General features: G+C 37.9%; 1 protein-coding gene across 3 annotated transcripts in view; it reads left to right on the top strand.

Annotated features, from left to right (window-relative positions):
• Positions 1–21,680, top strand: part of LOC120860170 (lysine-specific demethylase 6A-like) — a 175,251-nt gene that overhangs the window by 19,353 nt on the left and 134,218 nt on the right. For all 3 annotated transcript variants that reach the window (XM_040235963.1, XM_040235962.1, XM_040235964.1), the window contains exon 3: positions 8,151–8,259. In XM_040235963.1, coding sequence (XP_040091897.1) covers positions 8,151–8,259 — 109 coding nt within the window. The remainder of the gene's footprint in view (positions 1–8,150; positions 8,260–21,680) is intronic.

Raw genomic sequence — 21,680 nt, 5'->3', positions numbered from 1 at the left:
GAACGGCTACCCACTTCAGTATTCTGGCCTTTAGAATTCAGAGTTGGACACAACTGAGTGACTTTCAATTTCACTTTCTACTTCTTTAAGAAGTCCTGTCTAAATTTATAAGCAGTTCTATTTAATGTTAGTAAAAAGTGCTTAACATTTAAAAGACCTTTCAAGATGACTTTCAGGCTCACATGAACTGGGAAAGTCAATATTAAGTTGATTACTGATATTAATCAGGAATTAATTTTGTTTAATTTTTTTAAACTTTGTTGATGTAATTAATATAACATTTTAAGTTTAATGTGCTGCTGCTGCTAAGTTGCTTCAGTTGTGTCCGACCCTGTGTGACCCCAGAGATGGCAGCCCACCAGGCTCCGCCGTCCCTGGGATTCTCCAGGCAAGAACACTGGAGAGGGTTGCCATTTCCTTCTCCAGTGCATGAAAGTGAAAAGTGAAAGAAGTCGCTTAGTCGTGTCTGACTCTTTGCAGCCCCATGGACTGCAGCCTACCAGGCTCCTCCATCCATGGGATTTTCCAGGTAAGAGTACTGGAGTGGGTGGGGTGCCATTGCCTTCTTCAGATTTAATGTACCTACATTTAATTAATAGGACCTTCTAAGTATCTTGCAAGAAAGATAACTCAACATGATGAAACTTTAGATGCAAATGAAATAAGAACTTTGAGATAAAATCTTTAAAGTAGTTATATTTTAGAAATGTCTACTTAAAATGATATTTCCAGATATTTGGTAACTTAAAGTTCTAAAGCTACACTACTGTAAGTGATGGAAAGTTTGTTAATTAGTTGAAAGAGACTGAGACATCAGTTATTAATCCAAAAAAACCTAGAAGTATTTATGACTGTTAATGAAAATGTTTGATGTTGTCCTGAGATGTTCTCTATAAGAAATCAAATGATTTTAGAGATTATCACTGGTGTTTATTTTCACCAGTCTATAAAATGCCATTGTAAAGATAGTTCATAATTGCCTACTTCTTGGCTTTGCTAAAAATTAAGGTTTTAAGAGTTGAGGATTCTAATTTAAACATTTAATTAAAGCTATTGGGAATAGTACAGTAATGTTGCAGTACACAGTAAGAAATAGAATGTGTGTTTTCAGTAAAGAAGGTATGAGAAATGGAATTACATTTTATTGGCGAGGAAAGAAAAAAAATGAGCTGGTTGATTTTATTTGGAAGGAAAATGAGAAGCAGGATGGATATAGAAAGTGATAAGAAATTGTGGAAAGAAATCCTGAGGAAAATGTTTTTTGCATAGTCAGGATTAACTAAATTTAGATTCAAGTTAGCTAAATTGATTTTGTAATGTGAGCTACTGCAGGACTGAAATTTGATTTTTCTCATTAGAAGTGCTCCTATTTCATAATGAATTGTGTGTTTCTGGACCATTAAATGATGTATATTTGTTTTCTTTTTTTTTTTTTCCGACTTTGGTTAATAAGTTGCCTATGATCCTATTATGTTTTAAACTCTTGCTATTTCTAAAAGACTTCTCCAAAACCAGAATCTAACCAAAGCGAAGAACAATACTGCATAGGAACCTGCAATGTTGGGTCCATGATTCAAGGTAAATTGGAAATGGTCAAACAGATAGATGGCAAAGTGAATAGCGACAGTTTAGTTATCAGTGAACTAAAAGGGGCTGGAATGGGCAAATTTAATTCTGATGACCACCTGTATCTACTACTGTGGGCAAGAATCCCTTAGAAGAAATGGAGTAGCCCTCATAGTCAACAGAAGAGTCCAAAATGCAGTTCTTGGGTGCAATTTCAAAAACAGCAGAATGATCTCTGTTCATTTCCAAGGCGAATCATTCAGTATCAAAGTAATACAAGTCTGTGCCCCAACCACTAATGCTGAAGAAACGTTGAAAAGTTCTATAAAGACCTGCAAGACCTTCCAGAACTAATAGCAAAACAGATGTCCTTTTCATCAGAAGGGACTGGAATGCAAAAGTAGGAACTCGGGAGATACCTGGAGTAACAGGGAAGTTTGGCCATGGGGTACAAAATGAAGCAGGGAAGAGGGTACTAGAGTTTTGCCAAAAGAACTCTCTGGTAATAGCAAATACCCTCTACAACGCAAGAAGTTACTCTGCACATGTACATTACCAGATGGTCAATACCGAAATCAGATTGATTATGTTCTTTACAGCTGAAGATGGAGAAACTCTATATAGTCAGCAAAAACAAGACCAGGAGCATACTGTGGTTCAGATCATGAACATCTTAATGCTAAATTCAGATTTAAATTGAGAAAAGTAGGGAAAACCACTAGATCATTCAAGTATGACATAAATCAAATCCCTAATGATTATACAGTGGAAGTGACAAATAGATTTAAGGGATTAGGTATGATAGACAGATGCCTGAAGAACTATGGACCAGGGTTCGTGACACTGTACAGGAGGCAGTGATCAAGACCATCCTCAAGAAAACAAAATGCAAAAAAGCAAAATGGTTGTCCTAGGAGGACTTACAAATAGCTGAGAAAAGAGAAACTAAAGGCAAAGGAGATAAAGAAAGGTATACCCACTTGAATACAGAGTTCCAAAGAATAGCAAGGAGAGATAAGAAAGCCTTCCTCAGTGAATCAAGGCAAAGAAATAGAGGAAAACAATAGAATGAGAAAGGCTAGAGAAAGGTCTCTTAAAGAAAATCAGAGATACCAAGGGAACATTTCATGCAAAGTTAGGCACAGTGAAGGACAGAAACGGTATGGACCTAACAGAAGCAGAAGATATTAAGAAGAGGTGGCAAGAGTACACAGAATACGAAAAAGATTTTCATACCCAGATAACCACGATGGTGTGATCATTCACCTAGACCCAGACATCCTGGAATGCGAAGTCAAGTAGGCCTTAGGAAGCATCACTGTGAACAAAGTCAGTGGAGGCAATGGAATTCCAGTTGAACTATTTCAAATCCTGAAAGATGATGCTGTTTTCGAAAGTGCTGCTCTCAAATGCCAGCAAATATGGATAACTCAGCAGTGGCCATAGGACTGGAAAAGGTCAGTTTTCATCCAGTCTTTAAGAAAGATAATGCCAAAGAATGCTCCAACCACTGCACAGTTGCACTCATCTCACACACTAGCAAAGAAATGCTCGAAATTCTCCAAGCTAGTCTTCAACAGTTCTCAACAAAACTCCAAGCCAGTGCTTCAGCTGAGAATTTCCAGATTTTCAGGCTGGATTTAGAAAAGGCACAGGAAACAGGGATCAAATTGCCAATCTCCATTGGATCATCAAAAAAATAAGAGAGTTCCAGGAAAAATCTACTTCTGCTTTATTGACTGTGCCAAAGACTTTGACTGTGTGGATCACAACAAATTGGAAAATTCTTCAAGAAATGGGGATACCAGACCACCTGTCCTGCCTCCTGAGAAATCTATATGCAGATCAAGAAGCAACAGTGAGAACCGGACATGGAACTGGTTCAAAATTGGGAAAGGCGTATGTTAAGGTTGTATATTGACACCCTGTTTATTTAACTTTTATGCAGAGTACATCATGTGAAATTCTGACTCGGATGAAGCACAAGCTAGAATCAAGATTGCCAGGAGAAATATCAATAACCTCAGATGTGTAGATGACAACACCCTTATGGCAGAAAGCAAAGAAGAGCTAAAGAGCCTTTTGATGAAGGTGAAAGAGGAGAGTGAAAAAGTTGGCTTAAACTAAGCATTGAGAAAACTAAGATCATGGTATCCGGTCCCGTCACTTCATGGCAAACCAATGGGGAAACAAGGGAGACAGTGACAGCCTTTATCTTTTGGACTCCAAAATCACTGTAGGTGGGGACTGCAGCAATGAAATTAAAACCACTTGCTCCTTGGGAGAAATGTTATAATGAACCTAGACAGCAATGTCCATCTAGTCAAAGCTGTGGTTTTTCCAGTAGTCATGTTTGGATGTGAGAGTTGGACTATAAAGAAAGCTGAGCGCAAAAGAATTGATACTTTGGAACTATGGTGTTGGAGAAGATTGTTGACAGTTTCTTGGACTGCAAGGAGATCCAGCCAGTCAGTGCTAAAGGAAATCAGTCCTGAATATTTATTTGAAGCACTAATGCTGAACCTGAAACCTCGATACTTTGGCCGCCAGATGCAAACAGCTAACTCCTTGGAAAAAATCGTGATGCTGAGAAAGATTGAAGGGAGGAGGTGAAGGGGATGACAGAGAATGAGATGGTTGGATGGCATCACCAATTGGATGGACATGAGTTTGAGCAAACTATGGGGATTGGTGGTTTCCATGAGAAACTGAAATGAAATCTGGTATGGATGCTTCAAAGAAACATTTGTGAGACATCTTAGATATATTAAGCTATGTTTTTGGTGTTTTAAATTTGGAAACATTGTCAGGATTAGAGAGGTAAACTTTAGATTGTTTTGGATATGTATCATTAATATGTATTCAGTTCAGTTCAGTCACTCAGTTGTGTCCGACTCTTCGCGACCCCACGAATTGCAGCACGCCAGGCCTCCCTGTCCATCACCATCTCCTGGAGTTCACTCAGACTGACATCCATCGAGTCCGTGATGCCATCCAGCCATCTCATCCTCTGTCATCCCCTTCTCCTCCTGCCCCCAGTCCCTCCCAGCATCAGCGTCTTTTCCAATGAGTCAACTCTTCGCATGAGGTGGCCAAAGTACTGGAGCTTCAGCTTTAGCATCATTCCTTCCAAAGAAATCCCAGGGCTGATCCCCTTCAGAATGGACTGGTTGGATCTCCTTGCAGTCCAAGGGACTCTCAAGTCTTCTCCAACACCACTGTTCAAAAGAATCTCTTTGGCGCTCAGCTTTCTTCACAGTCCAACTCTCACCTCCATACATGACCACAGGAAAAACCATAGCCTTGGCTAGATGGATCTTAGTCGGCAATTAATATGTATGGATAAGTATCATTAATGTATTAATAATAACCCAAAATTTTACATGAAATCCATAATATGTGATATCTCATGAAATAATGTTATAAAGTTATCAGTCATAACTTTATCAATCATCTTATAAAGTTATCATAATTCAAATTATGTTGAAATATTATGTTATAGAAATAATCAGTTTCGTAATTGCGTTGTCCTCAAAATCTTTAGCCTATAATTTTAAATTGTGTCCTTTATAGATTATCATAAATTTACATTGCCTTTACAAAATGATTTTCAAAAAGGCTATAAAAAGTTTCTGATAGCTTTTAGGTAATGCCACTGTGACTATCTGTTAATGAAAAAACCTGATTATTTTATGTGGGTCAACAGGAATCCGTTACATGGGACTGAATGAACTGATACATATGACATAACTTTGACTTTTGAAAACCAACAGTTAAAGCTACTTTTCAGTTAAGTTTTTTCTGTTATGCTGTGACCTACAATAAGTTGATAAAAGTCTGCCTCTGTAAACAAAGATGAAACATTGCCCTATTTTTCTGCCTGATCCTGCCAAAATTTGACTTATCCAGCTAACTTTGCTTTGGACTTGATGGTTTACTAGACTTGGATTCCAGCTAGTTATACTAATTTTAATTTGTTTTCCTAGTTTTCTTTGTATACCAGTTTATTTGTAATCTAGTTTTAGTTTGTTCTGTTTTTCAAATTGTTTTTGTCTTTTTCTCTCTGTTGCTTTATAAATTTGTCAGTGTTATAAGCTACTTCATCTTATAAGATTGTTGTCTCTTGTCTCTTAAGATTGTTGGAGGTGTAACCCTGCCTCCAACAAATGTGTTGGTGACTAGGCAACTTAAAGTTATTTATCAAAGATATGGTTCTGTATACAATTGATAATTATATAGTTGATTCCATGTATGGGCAGAAGCAAAAAAGAAAATATCTCCTGGATATTAATAGGTTAGAAGGTATAGAATACAGAGAATCTTTGATTACTTACCAATGGGCCTAATCCAGAAGTTAACACCTGGAGTGACCTAGCAATAGAACTTCTTATTTGTCTGATCTGGGAAGAACCTCCCAGCACCATGGAACAAAAAATGGTCATGAAATGTCTCCCAAATTGGCTGAAGTTTTTATCACCCGGAGGGACTATGGTAAGGAGTATTTGCTTCCAAATCAGTACACATGGATATCACAACTATTAGGGATTCAACCCTCCAAATGTTAATTTCTAAGCCCAGGAAGAACAATGCATGCTATTCAGCAGCCAGCCATGGCCTGCCATTACTCCCTGCATGAAAAAGGAACTAAGGTTGTGAGTAATCAAATCAAAGGATGCTAGTCAGTGACTGATTGCTATAATAAGCCCAGGCTCTTGCGTTTACCCATACGTGGAAAAGGGCTAAATTCCTTAACTTGAGACAGCTGATTTTCCTTAGTTAAGAATAATCTTTTGATGTTCAGACTACCTGCCCCTTGTTGCAAACTTCTGTTTAACCTGACTCCTGTCCCTAAAACGGAACTTTCATATTCTAGGTTTTGACAAATTTTTAAGTTGACAGAGGCTTGAAATTTTTTATTTTCGCTTTCTAGTGATTTCTGAAACCTAAGAAAAGATTCAGATTTTTAATTGTTTTCAGTGATTTGAGGTCCTGAAAGCCAAGTGGTATGGCCAAAAAGAAAAAGGAAAAAAAGAAGATGGTGGGTAGTCGTTCTGGTTTATACATAGTTTGGCCTAAACTTTATGTAAATTAAAATATAATAAGGGTATCTTGTCTTAGAAGTGTTACCATGAACACTGGAGGAATGGAGTTATTTATTTCTATCTTTAAATAAAGCAGATGTGGTATGTGTGTTTGGTAGTCATAGGTCAGACTGTTTAATTCCCAGCCAGGGATTGGCCCTGAGTAATGGCAGTGAAAGTAAGGAAACCTAACCTCTGGATCATTATGGACCTGCCCCCTCATCCCCCATATCTTAATGTATGAACAAAGTTTCCCACAATTTGTGACAACTCTGCAGAACATTGTTCTTTATGCAGATACTCCAGAATACTGTTCTTTCTGATATTTTAATAAAATCTTAATTTCTTCTATCTGCAGACTTCTGAAAGTTTTTTTTTTTTTAAGAGATTCTTTAAGTTTTATTTTTTTCTCTAATAAAAGCATGATAGATGTCTGTGGTAGGGGATGAGATAATATTTGAGTTAGTATGTTTGAAATATGTGCGAAGCATTAGTAAGAAAATATATGATGTATTTGCCTGAAAAACTACACTACGTCCTGTATGGTGCTCTAAAATGTAACATTTCTTTGCAGAAATACCTGAGATAGTAGCTATTGTTGAGCAGCTTTAGCCAATAGAAATGTAGTAAAGCACAGAATTTTAATTCCTCATATGATTTTTAAATTTGGTAACTGTATTAACTAGTAAAGAGGAACATGAAATTGAATAATACATTTAACTTAATGGTCAACATAAAATTGTTAGTAAATGTATAAGTCTTTTGTATGCAGTCTTTGTAATTTGTTATGCAATTTACAGTTATAGCACATCTCAATTTGGACTTGTCACATTTCAAATGTAGTTAATGGCTCCTGAAATTTTAGTAAAGTTCTTTCTGCTTCTGTTTATTTGAGTGTAGTTCAGTTATGTGAACAAGGATTGAAGTTATAATTTAGATTGGAAACTAACAGTCATTAATCAACTTCTAAATTATCTTATTTGTCAGGTCTTAGTCTCCTTTTTTTCATATAGGACAGCTTTGAATCACAATAAAAACTTGAATCATAAGTGATGGCTCTGCTAAGTAATTAGAAAGCTATTTCTTCTAATTTATTTTTCTACAATATTTATTTATTATTTATTTATTTGGCTGCATTGAGTCTTAGTTGTGGCATGCAGAAGCTTTTGTTGAGAAGTGCGTGCTTCTCTCTAGTTGTGGCACACAGACTCAGTAGTTGCAGAGCTTGGTGTTAGTTGCTCCACAGCATGTGGAATCTTAGTTTCCCTACTAGGGATTGAATCCTATATCTGAGAATTAGCAGGTGGGTTTTTAACCACTGGGACCATCAGGGAAGTCCCACTTTCTTCTAATTTCTGGAAAATTTGAATTTTTAGTCTCGATGGAAATAACACTGTTTGATTTCTTGAGTACTCTCACAAAGTATCTATCTGTTCTTTCAGAAAGCATGCAATTAGGATTTTGCTTTTTTCTTAATATTTATTTATAATTTCTTTTTTCTAGGCAGTTTGCTGCTACGAATCTCTAATCTTAAAAGCTGAAGGAAGAGTGGAGTCTGAATTCTTTTGTCAGTTAGGTCACTTCAACCTCTTATTGGAAGATTATCCAAAAGGTAATGTTTTTCATTTTTACAATTTCTGCTTCATTTGCAACATAGAAAAATGGAATTGTTTTTACTTTTTATCAATGTACTTAAAACTGTACTGTAGTTTCTTCTAAGCTCATAAAGGGGCTTCCCAGGTGGTGCTGTTGGTAAACAACTTGCTTTCCAGTGCACATCTAGATGTGTGAGAGAGATGCAAGTGTGATCCCTGGGTAGGGAATCAAACCTTGACCCTCTAGAAAAGGAAATGGCAATCCACGCCTGTATTTTTGCCTGGATAGTTCAGTGGACAGAGGAGTTTGGTAGATTGTAGTCCATAGGGTTGCAACGAGTCAGACAAAACTAAAGTGACTTAGGTTGCACACATGCAAGCTCATAAACAAAACAAACACTGAGAAAAAAAAAAGTAGAGTGGATGGAAATGTCAAGATTTTATGTAATTTCATGTAAACATTAAATGAATTTGATCACTCTGCAAAACCTATAACATACATGTGCATTGCTACTTTCCTTGCCCTTGTGAAAATGTGATGTTTAAAACCTCATCACATTAGAAAAAGATGCTGTTTGGTATTTTCATCTGTACATGCAAATGGGAAACTTTATGAAAGAGTTACCCTGAAGTGCTTTCAAACACCATCAAATAATTTTCCAGTTCTCAGTATGGTTCTATAAATTGTACTCAAATTTTGACACTGTTTACTTAGAAATAGCTTAGATTCCACAAGGAAAAAGATTTAGTTCCCCAAGACTGCTCTCTTTAGAAGTGAGTTGTATTTAGGTTGTCATGTATCTTCCTGATCATCCAGCTATAAGACAGTTTCCCAAACCCCCTTCTTGAGTTTGATTAATTTTTAGAATGACTCACAAGCTCAGGGAAGCATTAATTAATTTACTATAAGGAATGTTATAAAGGATGCAAATGAAAAGGAAAATGAAGGGGTACAGAAATGAGATCTGAAAGTTTTCTAAGCTTAGGAACTTCTATCCCTAAGGAATTGGGTTGAAATAATCAAATCTCACTTTTCAGCAATTTATTGTAGCACTTATTCTGTGTCCTTTCTCCTCCCTACCTAGCATCATACTGAGAATTGCTAGGGTTTCCTTACAAGTCCTCTCTTTAGCATTAAGTGAACCTAAGGGACCACTTAAGAGAAATAAAAACACTTCACTCAGGGCTTTTCAAGTATTTTTGGAGCTCTCTATCACAGACCTTACAAGAAATATATTTATTATTTTACAAACAAAAATAGCATTTCGATTTTTGCTCTTGATTTGTAAAGTTTTCTACTTAAGTTAGAAAATATTTGAAAATCTGACATTATCCATGACATTGTATGGTAATAATAATAGATCCCTTATCCCTGGATAAGGGGTAAAACCTTTCCCACTTTTCTTGGGCTTCCCTTGTGTCTCAGCTGGTAAATAATTGCCTGCAGTGCAGGAGAATGATAATCTCTTAAGTTCTGACTGGGACCGAAAAAAATAAACAACCTGCAAGTGTAGAGTTGTGTTTTATTTGGTGAACAAAACTGAGGACTTGGGCTCAGGACACAGCACCTCAGATAATTCTGAGGGATTGTTCCACAGAGATAAGACACAGCACCTCCGATAACTCTGAGGGATTGTTGCATAGAGATAAGACAGGGCCTGGTTATATAGAAATTTTTACAAAAAAGACCAGGTATTCAGAGTATCAAAAGATTAATGGTATGAAATTAGTTTCTCTTTCTGATTTATTTTGTTCAGTATGATAGTCTGTTGGCCTATGCATAGTGCTTCAAATGGCATTTCATTCTTTTTTATGGCTGGATAATATTCCATTCCACATACATATGTATATACACACCACATCTTTATCTATTTATCTGTCAGTGGACAGTTAGGGTGCTTCCACATCTTGATCCTGGCTATTGTAAATAGTGTTGCATTGAACATTGTGATATATGTGTCTTTTTGGCCTGTAGCTTTTGTCTTCTGAATATATAAGCCTAGGATTGGTATTGCTGGATCATATGATGACTCTGGTTTACTAGGGAAACACCATACTGTTTTCTATAGTGGCTGCACCATCTTACATTCCCACTAACAGTGTAGAAGGGTTCCCTTTTCTTTACATCCTCTCCATCATTTATTGTTTGTAAACTTTTAATGATGGCCACTGTGACTGATGTGAGGTTATATCTCACTGTAGTTTTGATTTCATTTCTGTGAAATGCTCATCAGTGATGATCATCTTTTAATGTGTTTTTTGACCAAAATGGTTACTGTTAATTAAAGAAATCCAAAAATCTCAAAGAATTCAGCATTTTTCTGTTTGGAAAGATGCGAAGTCTGGGCTCATTGAAATCATATGCACTTTTCATATGTCCTTCCACTATCGAGGGCTAATTACAGTACTTGTCATCATTGGTCCCTTCAGGGTGCCCTGTGGGGAGAGGACTGGCCACAGTAGTTGACTAGTTAATACCATCTGTTGACTGGTTAAATCCTGCCTTATCAAAAGTTCTCTCAGGGCTCAGCATGAAGGCAGCTTTATTGTGATGACTTGATGACAGCAACATCCTTTGTTTATTGCTTTGGTAAGTTGCATTTTTAGCTTACAGCACCTTAAGTAAAACATGATTTTCACTGATTTGTAATATTTTTCTTCTCAGAAATAGGTGAAGATAAAGAACCTGAGGGAATCTTTTATATTTAAGATGAGTGCCATCTTCTAAAATGTGTGCATACTTCCCTGTTCCTCAAAACAGTTACTTTGTTAAAAGCACCTTGAAAAATGCTTGGCCCTTCCTAAAAGCAACAACAGCAGATGCCTATACCAAATGAGAACTGTCATAAGCAAGGATATGTTAATCTTTTGATAGTCATAAACACCTTGATATATAGAGTAGATAGACATTTTTTGATTGTCAGCAAATGTGTTTAGTGGAAATAACAATTGGCTAAAGTAAATTTTTAGTGCTATGAGGCATTAATGCTTTCAGTTCAGTTCAGATGCTCAGTCATGTCCAACTCTGTGCGACCCCACAGACTGCAGCATGCCAGGCTTCCCTGTCCATTACCATCTTCTGGAGTTTGCTCAAACACATGTCCATCAAGTTGGTGATGCCATCCAACCATCTCATCCTCTGTTGTCACCTTCTCCTCCTGCCTTCAATCTTTCCCAGCATCAAGGTCTTTTCCAGTGAGTCAGTTCTTCCCATCATGTGGCCATAGTATTGGAGTTTCACCTTTAGCATCAGTCCTTCCAGTGATTATTTAGGACTGATCTTTAGAATGGACTGGTTGGATCTTCTTACAATCTAAGGGAATCTCAATAGTCCTTTCCAACACCACAGTTCAAAAGTATCAGCTCTTTGGCACTCAGCTTTCTTTATAATAAAGTCCAGCTCTCACATTCATACATGGCTACTGGAAAAACCATAACTTTGACTAGACAGACCTTTGTTGGCAACGTAATGTCTCTGCTTTTTAATATGCTGTCTACGTTTTTTAAGCTTTTCTTCTAAGGAACAAGTGTGTTTTAATTTCATTGCTGCAGTCACCATCTGCAGTGATTTTGGAACCCAAGAAAACAAACCCTGTCACTGTTTGCATTGTTTCCCCATCTATTTGCCATGAAGTGATGGGACTGGATGCCAAGATGGGACTGGATGTCATTGTTTTTTGAATGTTGAGTTTAAGCCAGCTTTTTCACTCTCCTCTTTCACATTCATTAGAGGCTCTTTAGTTCTTTGCTTTCTGCCATAAGGAGGGTGTCAATCTGTGTATTTAAGATTATTGACATTTCTCCCAGCAGTCTTGATTCCAGCTTGTGCTTCATCTAGCTGTGAATTTTGCATGATGTACTCTGCATAAAAGTTAAGTACGCAGGGTGACAATATATATTCTTGACCTACTCCTTTCCCAGTTTCCAGCCAGTGCATTGTTCCATGCCTGGTTCTAACTGTTGCTTCCTGACCTGCATACAGATTTCTCAGGAGGCAGGTCAGGTGGTCTGATATCCCCATCTCTTTCAGAATTTTCCACAGTTTATTGTGATCCACACAGTCAAAGGCTTTGGCATAGTTGATAAAGCAGAAGTAGATGTTTTTCTGGAACTCTTGCTTTTTCAATGATCCAGTAGAGATTGGCAGTTTGATCCCTGGTTCCTTTGCCTTTTCTAAATCCAGCTTGTAAAGCTGGAAGTTCCCAGTTGAAGAACTGGTTTGGAGTTCTGTTGAGAACTGTTGAAGCCTGGCTTGGAGAATTTCGACCATCTCTTTGCTAGTGTGTGGGATGAGTGCAATTGTGTGGTAGTTTGAGCATTCTTTGGCATTGCCTTTCTTTGGAATTGGAGTGGAAACTGACCTTTTCCAGTCTTGTGGCCACTGCTAAATTTTCCAAATTTGCTGGCATGTTGAGTACAGCACTTTTACAGCATCATCTTTCAGGATTTGAAATAGCTCAACTGGAATTCCATCACCTCTGCTAGCTTTGTTCATAGTGAAGCTTCCTAAGGCCCACTTGACTTCACATTCCAGGATGTCTGGGTCTAGGTGAATGATCACACCATTGTGGTTATCTGGGTATGAAAATCTTTTTGGTATAGCTCTTCTGTGTATTCTTGCCACCTCTTCTTAATATCCTCTGCTTCTTTTAGGTCCATACCATTTCTCTCCTTCCTTTTGCCTATCTTTACATGAAAGGTTCCGTTAGTTTCTCTGATTTTCTTAAAGAGATCTCTAGTCTTTCCCATTCTATTGATTTCCTCTATTTCTTTGCCTTGATCACTGTATAAGGCTTTCTTATCTCTCCTTCCTGTTCTTTGAAACTCTGCATTCAGATGGGTATATCTTTCTTTTTCTCCTTTGCCTTTAGTTTCTCTTCTTTTCTCAGCTATTTGTAAGACCTCTCCAGACAGCCATTTTGCCTTTTTGCATTTGTTTTCCATGGGGATGGTCTTGATCCCTGTCTCCTGTTCAGTGTCACGAACTCCATCCATAGTTCTTCAGGTACTCTATCATATCTAATCCCTTAAATCTATTTGTCACTTCTACTGTATAATCGTAAGGGATTTGATTTATGTCATACCTGAATGGCATAGTGGTTATCCCTACTTTGTTCAATTTAAGTCTGAGTTTGGCAATAAGGAGTTCATAATCTTAGCCCCAGTCAGCTCCTGATCTTGTTTTTGCTGACTGTGTAGAGATTCTCCATGTTTGGCTGTAAAGAATATAATCAGTCTGATTTCAGTGTTGATCATCTGGTGATGTCCATGTGTAGAGTCTTCTCTGTGTTGTTGGAAGAAGGTGTTTGCTATGACTAGTGAGTTCCTTTGGCAAAACTCTGTTAGCCTCTGCTCTGCTTCATTTTTAACTCCAAGGCCAAACTTGGCCTGTTACTCTAGGTACCTCCTGTTTCCTACGTATGCATTCCAGTCCCATGTGATGAAAAGGGCATCTTTTTTGGTGTTACTTTTAGAAGGTCTTGTAGCATAAAATTAATTTGTTTAATCAGTGATTTAGCCACAAATTTTAATTGTGTGCTATGGTTTTTGTCAAATGTAGGGAGGAAAAATATTTTCCTTTCTATCTGTCTGAGTTCCTGCTTCTCATCTCTCAGTAAAAGACAGAATAAGAGCAGAAGAATAAACAGAAGTTTTAAAACGTGTTTCTCATGTTACATCAAAGAAACTGAGCAAACTGAATAACTCTCAGATATAGACTACATCATGAGTGATGCTAGTGTAAGAAATCTACCTGCCAGAGTAGGAGACAGAAGAAATGCAAGTTTGAACCCTGGGTCAGAAAGATTCCCTGGAGGAGAAGTGACAGCCCACTCCAGTATTCTTCCCTGTAAATTCCAATGGAATGAGAAGCCTGGCAGGCCAGACTCCACAAGTTCACAGTCGAACACTTAGTCACTAAACAAGGAGGATGCTTCAGCTGCAGGGTCTCATACTTGTCGAACTGAGCTGTGAGAATCAAGTTAGGAATCCTCAAGGATTCATCTCTTCAGACCATTTGGCCCATCATCTTCCTTGAATCTTTGTTGTGAGATTGCATAAAACTGGCACAAATGGAATTTAACATACAGGATATGATTTCTAGACGTTTTAAAATTTTGGTTTCTTGTGAACATCTGTTTACCATCTTTTTTTCTCTAGGACTCGTTATAATTTCTTCCCTAAAAATTCCCTGCATCTTCCCTTCTCCCCTCATTCCATCCATGCAGTATCAGAGTAGTAGTTGGAGTGTACATTTACAACCTCAGATCAATTAATAGATGGAAGTAGATTCTGTGTAACTTTCAGCTTCTACTATTTTCACGGCTTTTTTTTTTTTTTTTGGCATGTGTGCTGTTTCTAAAAAATAATCATGTAAAAATAATCCTTATGCTAAATAGACATATTTTGGGGTGGCATATTCTGCGTTTCATTAATTAAACCCATGTGCGGGCTAAGTTGCTTCGGTTGTATCCACCTCCTTGTAACCCTATGGACTGTAGCTTCCAGGCTTCTCTATGGGATTTTCAGGTAAGAAAACTGGAGCTCATTGCCATTTCTTCTTCCAGGGGAACTTCCTAACCCAGGGATCAAACCCGCATCTTTCATGTTTCCTATATTGGCAGGAGGGTTCTTTACCATTGTCGCCAACTGGGAAGCCCTAAAATTAAGCCTCTACTTCACTAACACGTCAATTTTCATTCTGGTCCCAAAGAAGGGCAGTGCCAAAGAATGTTCAAACTGCAGTACATGTGTACGTGCTGAGTCGCTTCAGTCATGCCGAACTCTTTGCAACCCTGTGGGCTGTAGCCCACCAGCCTCCCCTGTCCATGGAATTCTCCAGGCAGGAATACTGTAGTGGGTTGCCATGCCCTTCTCCAACAAATTACAGAAGAGTTGTCCTCATTTCACACGCTAGCCAGGTAATGCTCAGAATCCTTCAAGCTAGGCCCAGCAGTATGTGAACCAAAACATCCAAATATGCATGCTGGGTTTAGAAAAGGTAGAGAAAGCAAAGATCAAATTGCAGCTCTCCTTGGATCAAAGAGAAACATCTACTTCTGCTTCACTGACTATACTAAATCCTTTAACTGTGTGAATCACAAGAAACTGTGGGAAATTCTTAGATGGGATACCAGATCACCCTCCCTGTCTCCTGATAAACTTGTGTGGAAGACAAGAAGCAACAGAACTGGATGTGTAGCAAAAGACTGGTTGGTGTATTGGAAAATAAATATTTCAAGTCTATATATTGTCACTCTCAACTGCTATGCACAGTACAAGAATTGATGCTTTTGAACTGTGGTGTTGGAAAAGGCTTTTGAGAGTCCCTTGGACTACAAGGAGCTCAAACCAGTCAGTCCTAAAGGAGATCAGTCCTGAATATTTATCAGAAGGATTGATGCTGAAGCTGAAGCTCCAATACTTTGACTACCTGATGTGAAGAGATGTCTCATTATGAAAGACTCTGATGCTGGGAGGGATTGGGGGCAGGAGGAGAAGGAGATGACAGAGGATGAGATGGCTGGATGGCATCACTGACTCAACAGACATGAGTTTGAGCAAGCCCTTAGCAATGGTAGAGAACAAAGGAGCTTGATGTGCTGTAGCCCGTAGGGTTGCTAAGAGTTGGACACAGCTTGGCCAACTTGAACAATAAATCTATATGTTGACTTTTCATGATTGCCTTCTTTCACTCAACTGTATGTTTTCAAGGATAATTCCTCTTGCCCCAGAACTGATACTTTATTACTTCTGAGGTAATAATATCCCATTGTAGGCATGTAGCTGTTTTGATTTAGTTATTCAGGTGGGTGGATAATTGATTTGTTTTTAGTTTTTGTTAACTGAGTATATTGTAAACACTGGTGTACAGATGTCTGTTTGAATTCCTAATTTTAATCCTGTTTGATTTATACCTTGGAGTAGAATTGCTGGGTCATCTATTGATTGTGTTTTATTTCTTTGTGATGCCACCAAATTGTTTTTTACAGTGGTTGCAACATTGTACTGTCTCACCAACAGTAGGTAAAGGTTAAAGTTTTTGCATGCCTTCACCAATACTCTCTCCACCCTGTTCTCGTAGGCATCATACTAAATACGAAGTGGTGTCTCATGGTTTTAATTTTCGATTTCTTTGGTGACTGAATGTAAACATCTTCTCATGGATATAGTCCTTTTCTTTATATTTACCAAAATATCTTTTAAAGTCCTTTGTACATTTTTTTCTTTTGTACTTCATATTTTGTATTGGAGTATAGCCAGATAACAATATTGTGAGAGTTTCAGGTGGGCAGCAAAGGGATTCATCCATACATATACATGTATCCATTTGCCCCCAAACTCCACCCCCACCACCTCATCCAGGCTGCCACATTTTTTTGTTTGTTTCAGCTGTATTTCCATTCCTTTCAGGTTGTAGAACACAAATTTTATATTCTTGTTACTTACTGTAAGTCCTTAAGGTTTTTTTACATTTTTATGTCTTTTTTTTTTCCTCTTGTTTTGATATGATAATTTCTCATGTTCTGTGCATTAGTTGAGTGATTCTTAATTATACTTGTATTGTACCTTTGAAGACATCAGCTGAGTTCTTTACTTTGGTAATTGTGTATATCAGTTTTAGACTTTACAGTTTGTTGTGCTTTTGCTAAATTAGTGTCCACTGACTCTTTGTGACGCCAGGTAGTGTCGACTGACTCTTTGTGACCCCATGTTCTGCAGCACAACAGGCTTCCCTTTCCTTCAGTATCTCCTGGAGTTTGTTTAAATTTATGACCATTAATGGTTAGATAGGTGATGTTATCTAACCATCTCATCTTCTGCGACCCCGTTTTCCTGCCCTCAGTCTTTGCTAGCGTCAGAATTTTTCCCAACAAATCAGTTCTGCACATCAGGTAGCCAACGTATATTGGTGCTTCAGTTTGAGCATCAGTCCTTAGTGAATATTCAGGGTTGATTTCCTTTAGGATGGACTAGTTTGATCTGTTTGCTCTGCAAAGGACTCTACAGAGTCTTCGCCAGCACCACAGTTCAAAGACATCAGTTTTTCAGCGCTCAGTCTTCTTTATGGTCCAGTTGTCACATCTATACATGACTAGTGGAAAAACCGTAGCTTTGACTACGGTTTGACTAGACGCACCTCTGTTGACAGGGTGATATCTCTGCTGTTTAATATGCTGTCTAGATTTGTCATAGCTGTTATTCCAAGGAGCAAGCATTTTTTTAATTTCTTGGCTGCTATCACTATCATCTGTGATTTTCTAGCCCAAGAAAATATAATCTGTCCTGCTTACACTTTTCCCCCTGTACTTGTCATGAAGTAATGGGACTGTGATCTTAGTTTTTTTTAATGTTGAGTTGCAAGCCAGCCTTTTCACACTTATTCTTTCAACCTCATTAGGAGGCTGTTTTGCTTTTCTTTGCTTTCTGCCATTAGACTAGTATTATCTGCATAGGTGAGGTTACTGATATTTCTCCCTGCATTCTTGATTCCAACTTAGGATTCATCCATCCTGTTTTAGGAAGTCTGTACTTTGCCTTCACTGTTTCTGTAAGGGTTATTTAAGGCAACACTTTTTCTTTGGAGTTTTACTGCAGTTCAGCAGTTTTTATGTAAATGTTTTCTGTCTTGCTTTTTTCGTTTTTATCTTAGTTCTTTATTGAGGGGAGAATGTCTTTTGGGAGTGCATCAAGTGGTGCAAGTGGTAAAGACTCCACCTGCGATGCAGGAGACCCGAATTCAATCCCTGCATTGGCAAGATCCCCTGGAGAAAGAAACAGCAACCTGCTGCAGTATTCTTTCCTGGGAAATCTCATGGACAGAGGAGCCTAGAGGCCTAACAGTCCATGGACTGTTTAAGTCCACAAAGGGTTGAACATGACTGAGCTACTTCATGAGTGGGTGTGTGTGTCTGGGTGTGTGTTCCTCCCTGCCTGTTGGCCTTTCCATGTTGCTGCCTTCTTTCGCTCTAAATCTGGGTATATGAAGTAAAGAGAATACACTAAACACATTGCAGTATTATTCCTCAGGGTTTTATGCTTTTGTCTGTTCTTTTCTTCTTATATTATATGTATATGCATTCTGCTGCTGCTAAGTCACTTTAGTCATGTCTGACTTTTTGCTACCCATGGAATGTATCCCACCAGCTCCTCTGTCCATGGAATTCTCCAGGCAAGAATACCAGAATGGATTGACATTTCCTTCTCCAGAGGATCTTTCCAATGCAGAGATTGAGCTCATGTCTGTTACCTCTCCTGCATTGGCAGGCAGATTCTTTACTACTTGTACCACTTGCAAAGCCCCCGAACCCACAAAGCTATCTACAAAAGCAGGCTCCTGCTCAGGACACTCTTGACTGCAGAACCAGATGACGTCCAGGCATGCCAGCTCTGCATACATATCCAAGGCCATACGTGTGCCAGTGCATGATCCTGGTTCCATGGGCGACTGGCTTGACAGCCCTCATGGGCAGACCTGGAGAACATTTCAGGAGGGGTTTCTCCTAGGGAGAAGGTGTAGGTCTAAGCTCCCAGAGCTGCCTCCCCAAAGCTGGGGGTCACTCTGAGTTCCCATCTGGTACGTCCATCTGCTCCCTCAGCAGACACAGGAGCTGGGTCTCCGGTAAGTCTTGATATAAACAGCCACTTGGGATGATGAGATGGGAACCCTCCTGCAGTTGGGCATGCATATTTGTGTACTTAATAGTATGTCACATTTCTTTTATGCTCTACTTATTTTTCTTTTTTCTTCATCAATTTGATGACATCATTTCTTATAATGCCTTTTTTACTTTTGTCAGTTCAGATCTGCTGTTGCAGTGTGTTTCTCCCTCCCTCATGTTGTTCTTTAATACTAAAATTTTCTTCTCTTTTCAGAATTTTTCCCTCGCAAAATTAATGATCAGACATTGTTTTCTTAATTTTTTTCCCTTAGAAATGATGATTTCCTTCTTATTTTGGATATTATCTGTTTTGAAGTCCTTCATTTGTCACTCCAGTATCTGTCCATGATAGTTCCCATTTTTTGGTTTTGGATTTTCACTTTGTTTTGTCTTCCATTTTATGGGAGACAGTTTCCCATGGAAATCTGTACACGTTAGATATATTTTATACCAACTACGATGTATTGTCTTTCTATAAGTTTCCCCAACCATACCACCCTCCCCATACAGCTTTTTGTTTGCTTGTTTTTATTTATTAATGGAATTTTCAGTACTGTTAGATATTTCTTGTTGTGTGCAATCTCATTGTTTCTCAGAGGGTGCATTCTTTGCTAATGAAGACTTCTGGTTTTAACAGTGTTCCCCTAAGCATTTGATTTTCTAATGTTTTTATTACATTTATAGCTTGTCTGCCTGTATTTCTTGGCATTCAAATATTAACATTGACTGTTTGTTGGCTTACGGTTGTATGTTTTGTTTTTTAACTTTGTCTTAAATTGTTCTTATCTGACTAGATTAATTCTTATTTTATTCCCACACTGTGCTCTTTGGACATGCCGTTTTGGGTTTTTTGTGTGTGGGTTTTTTTTGTGTGTGTGTGTGATCTTACAGGATTGTTTACACTTTTGGATGTTCTTTCATGTGTGTATCTTTTCTTAGTTCTCTGAATAAATTTATGGTCAGTTTATAGGTTAGATATTTGCTTTCTGAGAACTATCAACCTCCATCTTAATTACCTAATTATTATAGTCTCCATTGTTTTCAACAATAGTATTAATTTTAAACTTCTCTAATGTCTTTTCCATATAAAATCAGTTACTTAGGAACTATAACTGAGAACCTCCGCATCAGTTTTCCAGGGCTGGAGTGTGGGATTAGTGACCTTCTTCTCTTGGAGTGATCTCTGATTTACTAGCAGGTGTTAGGCATCCCACCTCTTCTGACATGGTCTCATTCTGAATATGATGTAGCTAAGAGCGACTGGAGGCCAGTGTTTTTCTCTTCTATTTGTTCTTCCATATGCCATGAAGCTGAGCTGGTAGAGCACATTAACCTGAGCTGTCATTTGCACTTGATTGAAATAAAGCTTTGCAACATACGGTTGACTTGGGGAAAGAAAGATTGTCAGCCTTTTTTCTCCTGAAGAGAGATATCTAAAATTTAAAATCAGAACTTAGGCTGGTTTTTAAGGCAGCATAAAGTTTTTAACCCCTTTGCATAAGAAGTGTGGTTGTTGGATCATATGATAAGAGTATGTGTAAGTTATGTAAGAAACTAGTGAACTATTTTCTTTGGTTTTACCATGTTACATTCTCTAGGAATGAGTGACAGTCCTGTTCTACATCCTCATTAGTATATGGTATTGTCAGTGTTTTTGATTTTGATTTTTCTAAATAAGTGTATAGTTTTAGTTTGTCTTTCCTTGATGACATGATATGTGATCCATCTTTTCATATGATTTATTTATTATCAGTATATTTTCTTTGGTGAAGTGTTAAACTCTGTGGTCCATTTTTAGTCGGATGTTCTTGCCATGGCTGGATTTTAAGAGTTCTTCGTATCGTTTTAAAAGAAGATACATTTATTATTTTTCTGATCAAGGTGCATTGATTTTTTAAATCTTCTTAAGCAGCTATGAAAAAATATTCAAGGAAATAAAATAAATATGGCAAATTAAACTGTTAGGTTTCTATTATATTGTTGTTGTTTAGTTCCCAAGTTGTATCCGACTCTTTGCAACCCCGTGAACTGCAGCACACCAGAATTTCCTGTTCTACACTATCTTCCTAAGTGTGCTCAAACTTATGTCCGCTGAGTCACTGATGTCATTCAGCTGTCTCATCCTCTGTCGTCCCATTTTCCTCCTTCCCTCAATCTTTCCCAGCATCAGGATCTTTTCCGTTGAGTCAACTCTTGGCATCATGTGGCCAGAGTATTAGAGCCTCAGCTTCAGCATTAGTCCTTTCAATAAATATTTACAGTTGATTTCCTTTAGGATGGACTGGTTGGATCTCCGTGCTGTCCAGGGGACTCCCAAAAGTCTTTTCCAGCATCACAATTTCAAAAGCATCAATTCTTTGGCAGTCAGCATTCTTTATGGTCCAGCTCTCACTTCTGCTTTGTATTAAACCTATGCTTAGTATAGAATATAAACAAACAGAAAAACTGAAGTATTACTAATAATGCTAACTGAAAAATTTTACCATAAATCTGAATACAGGCATTTCAGAGTTTCACTGCTAGGAATTTTGCTAAGATCAGTTTATTCATTGATAAAAGCTGATCATTGATTATGTTTTCATAGTCTATGAATCATTGACTGTGTATTTGGTTGAACAAAGGTTTGTTTGGTGTTTTCCATAGGATGGGATCTATCTGCACTTACTGTCTTTAACTTTATTTGAAACCATTTTATTGAGTTGGACTGGACAGCTGTCATATCAGCGTGCATTGAAAAAAAATACAGAAAAATTGGTGAGTTTTTGTGTAGCCATTTT

The sequence above is a fragment of the Oryx dammah genome, unplaced genomic scaffold, assembly GCF_014754425.2.
Source record: "Oryx dammah isolate SB20612 unplaced genomic scaffold, SCBI_Odam_1.1 HiC_scaffold_11032, whole genome shotgun sequence".
In the NCBI taxonomy this organism is placed as follows: Eukaryota; Metazoa; Chordata; class Mammalia; order Artiodactyla; family Bovidae; genus Oryx; species Oryx dammah.
The sequence above is the reverse complement of the archived record's forward strand: the minus strand, read 5'-3'. Positions and strand labels throughout refer to the sequence as shown.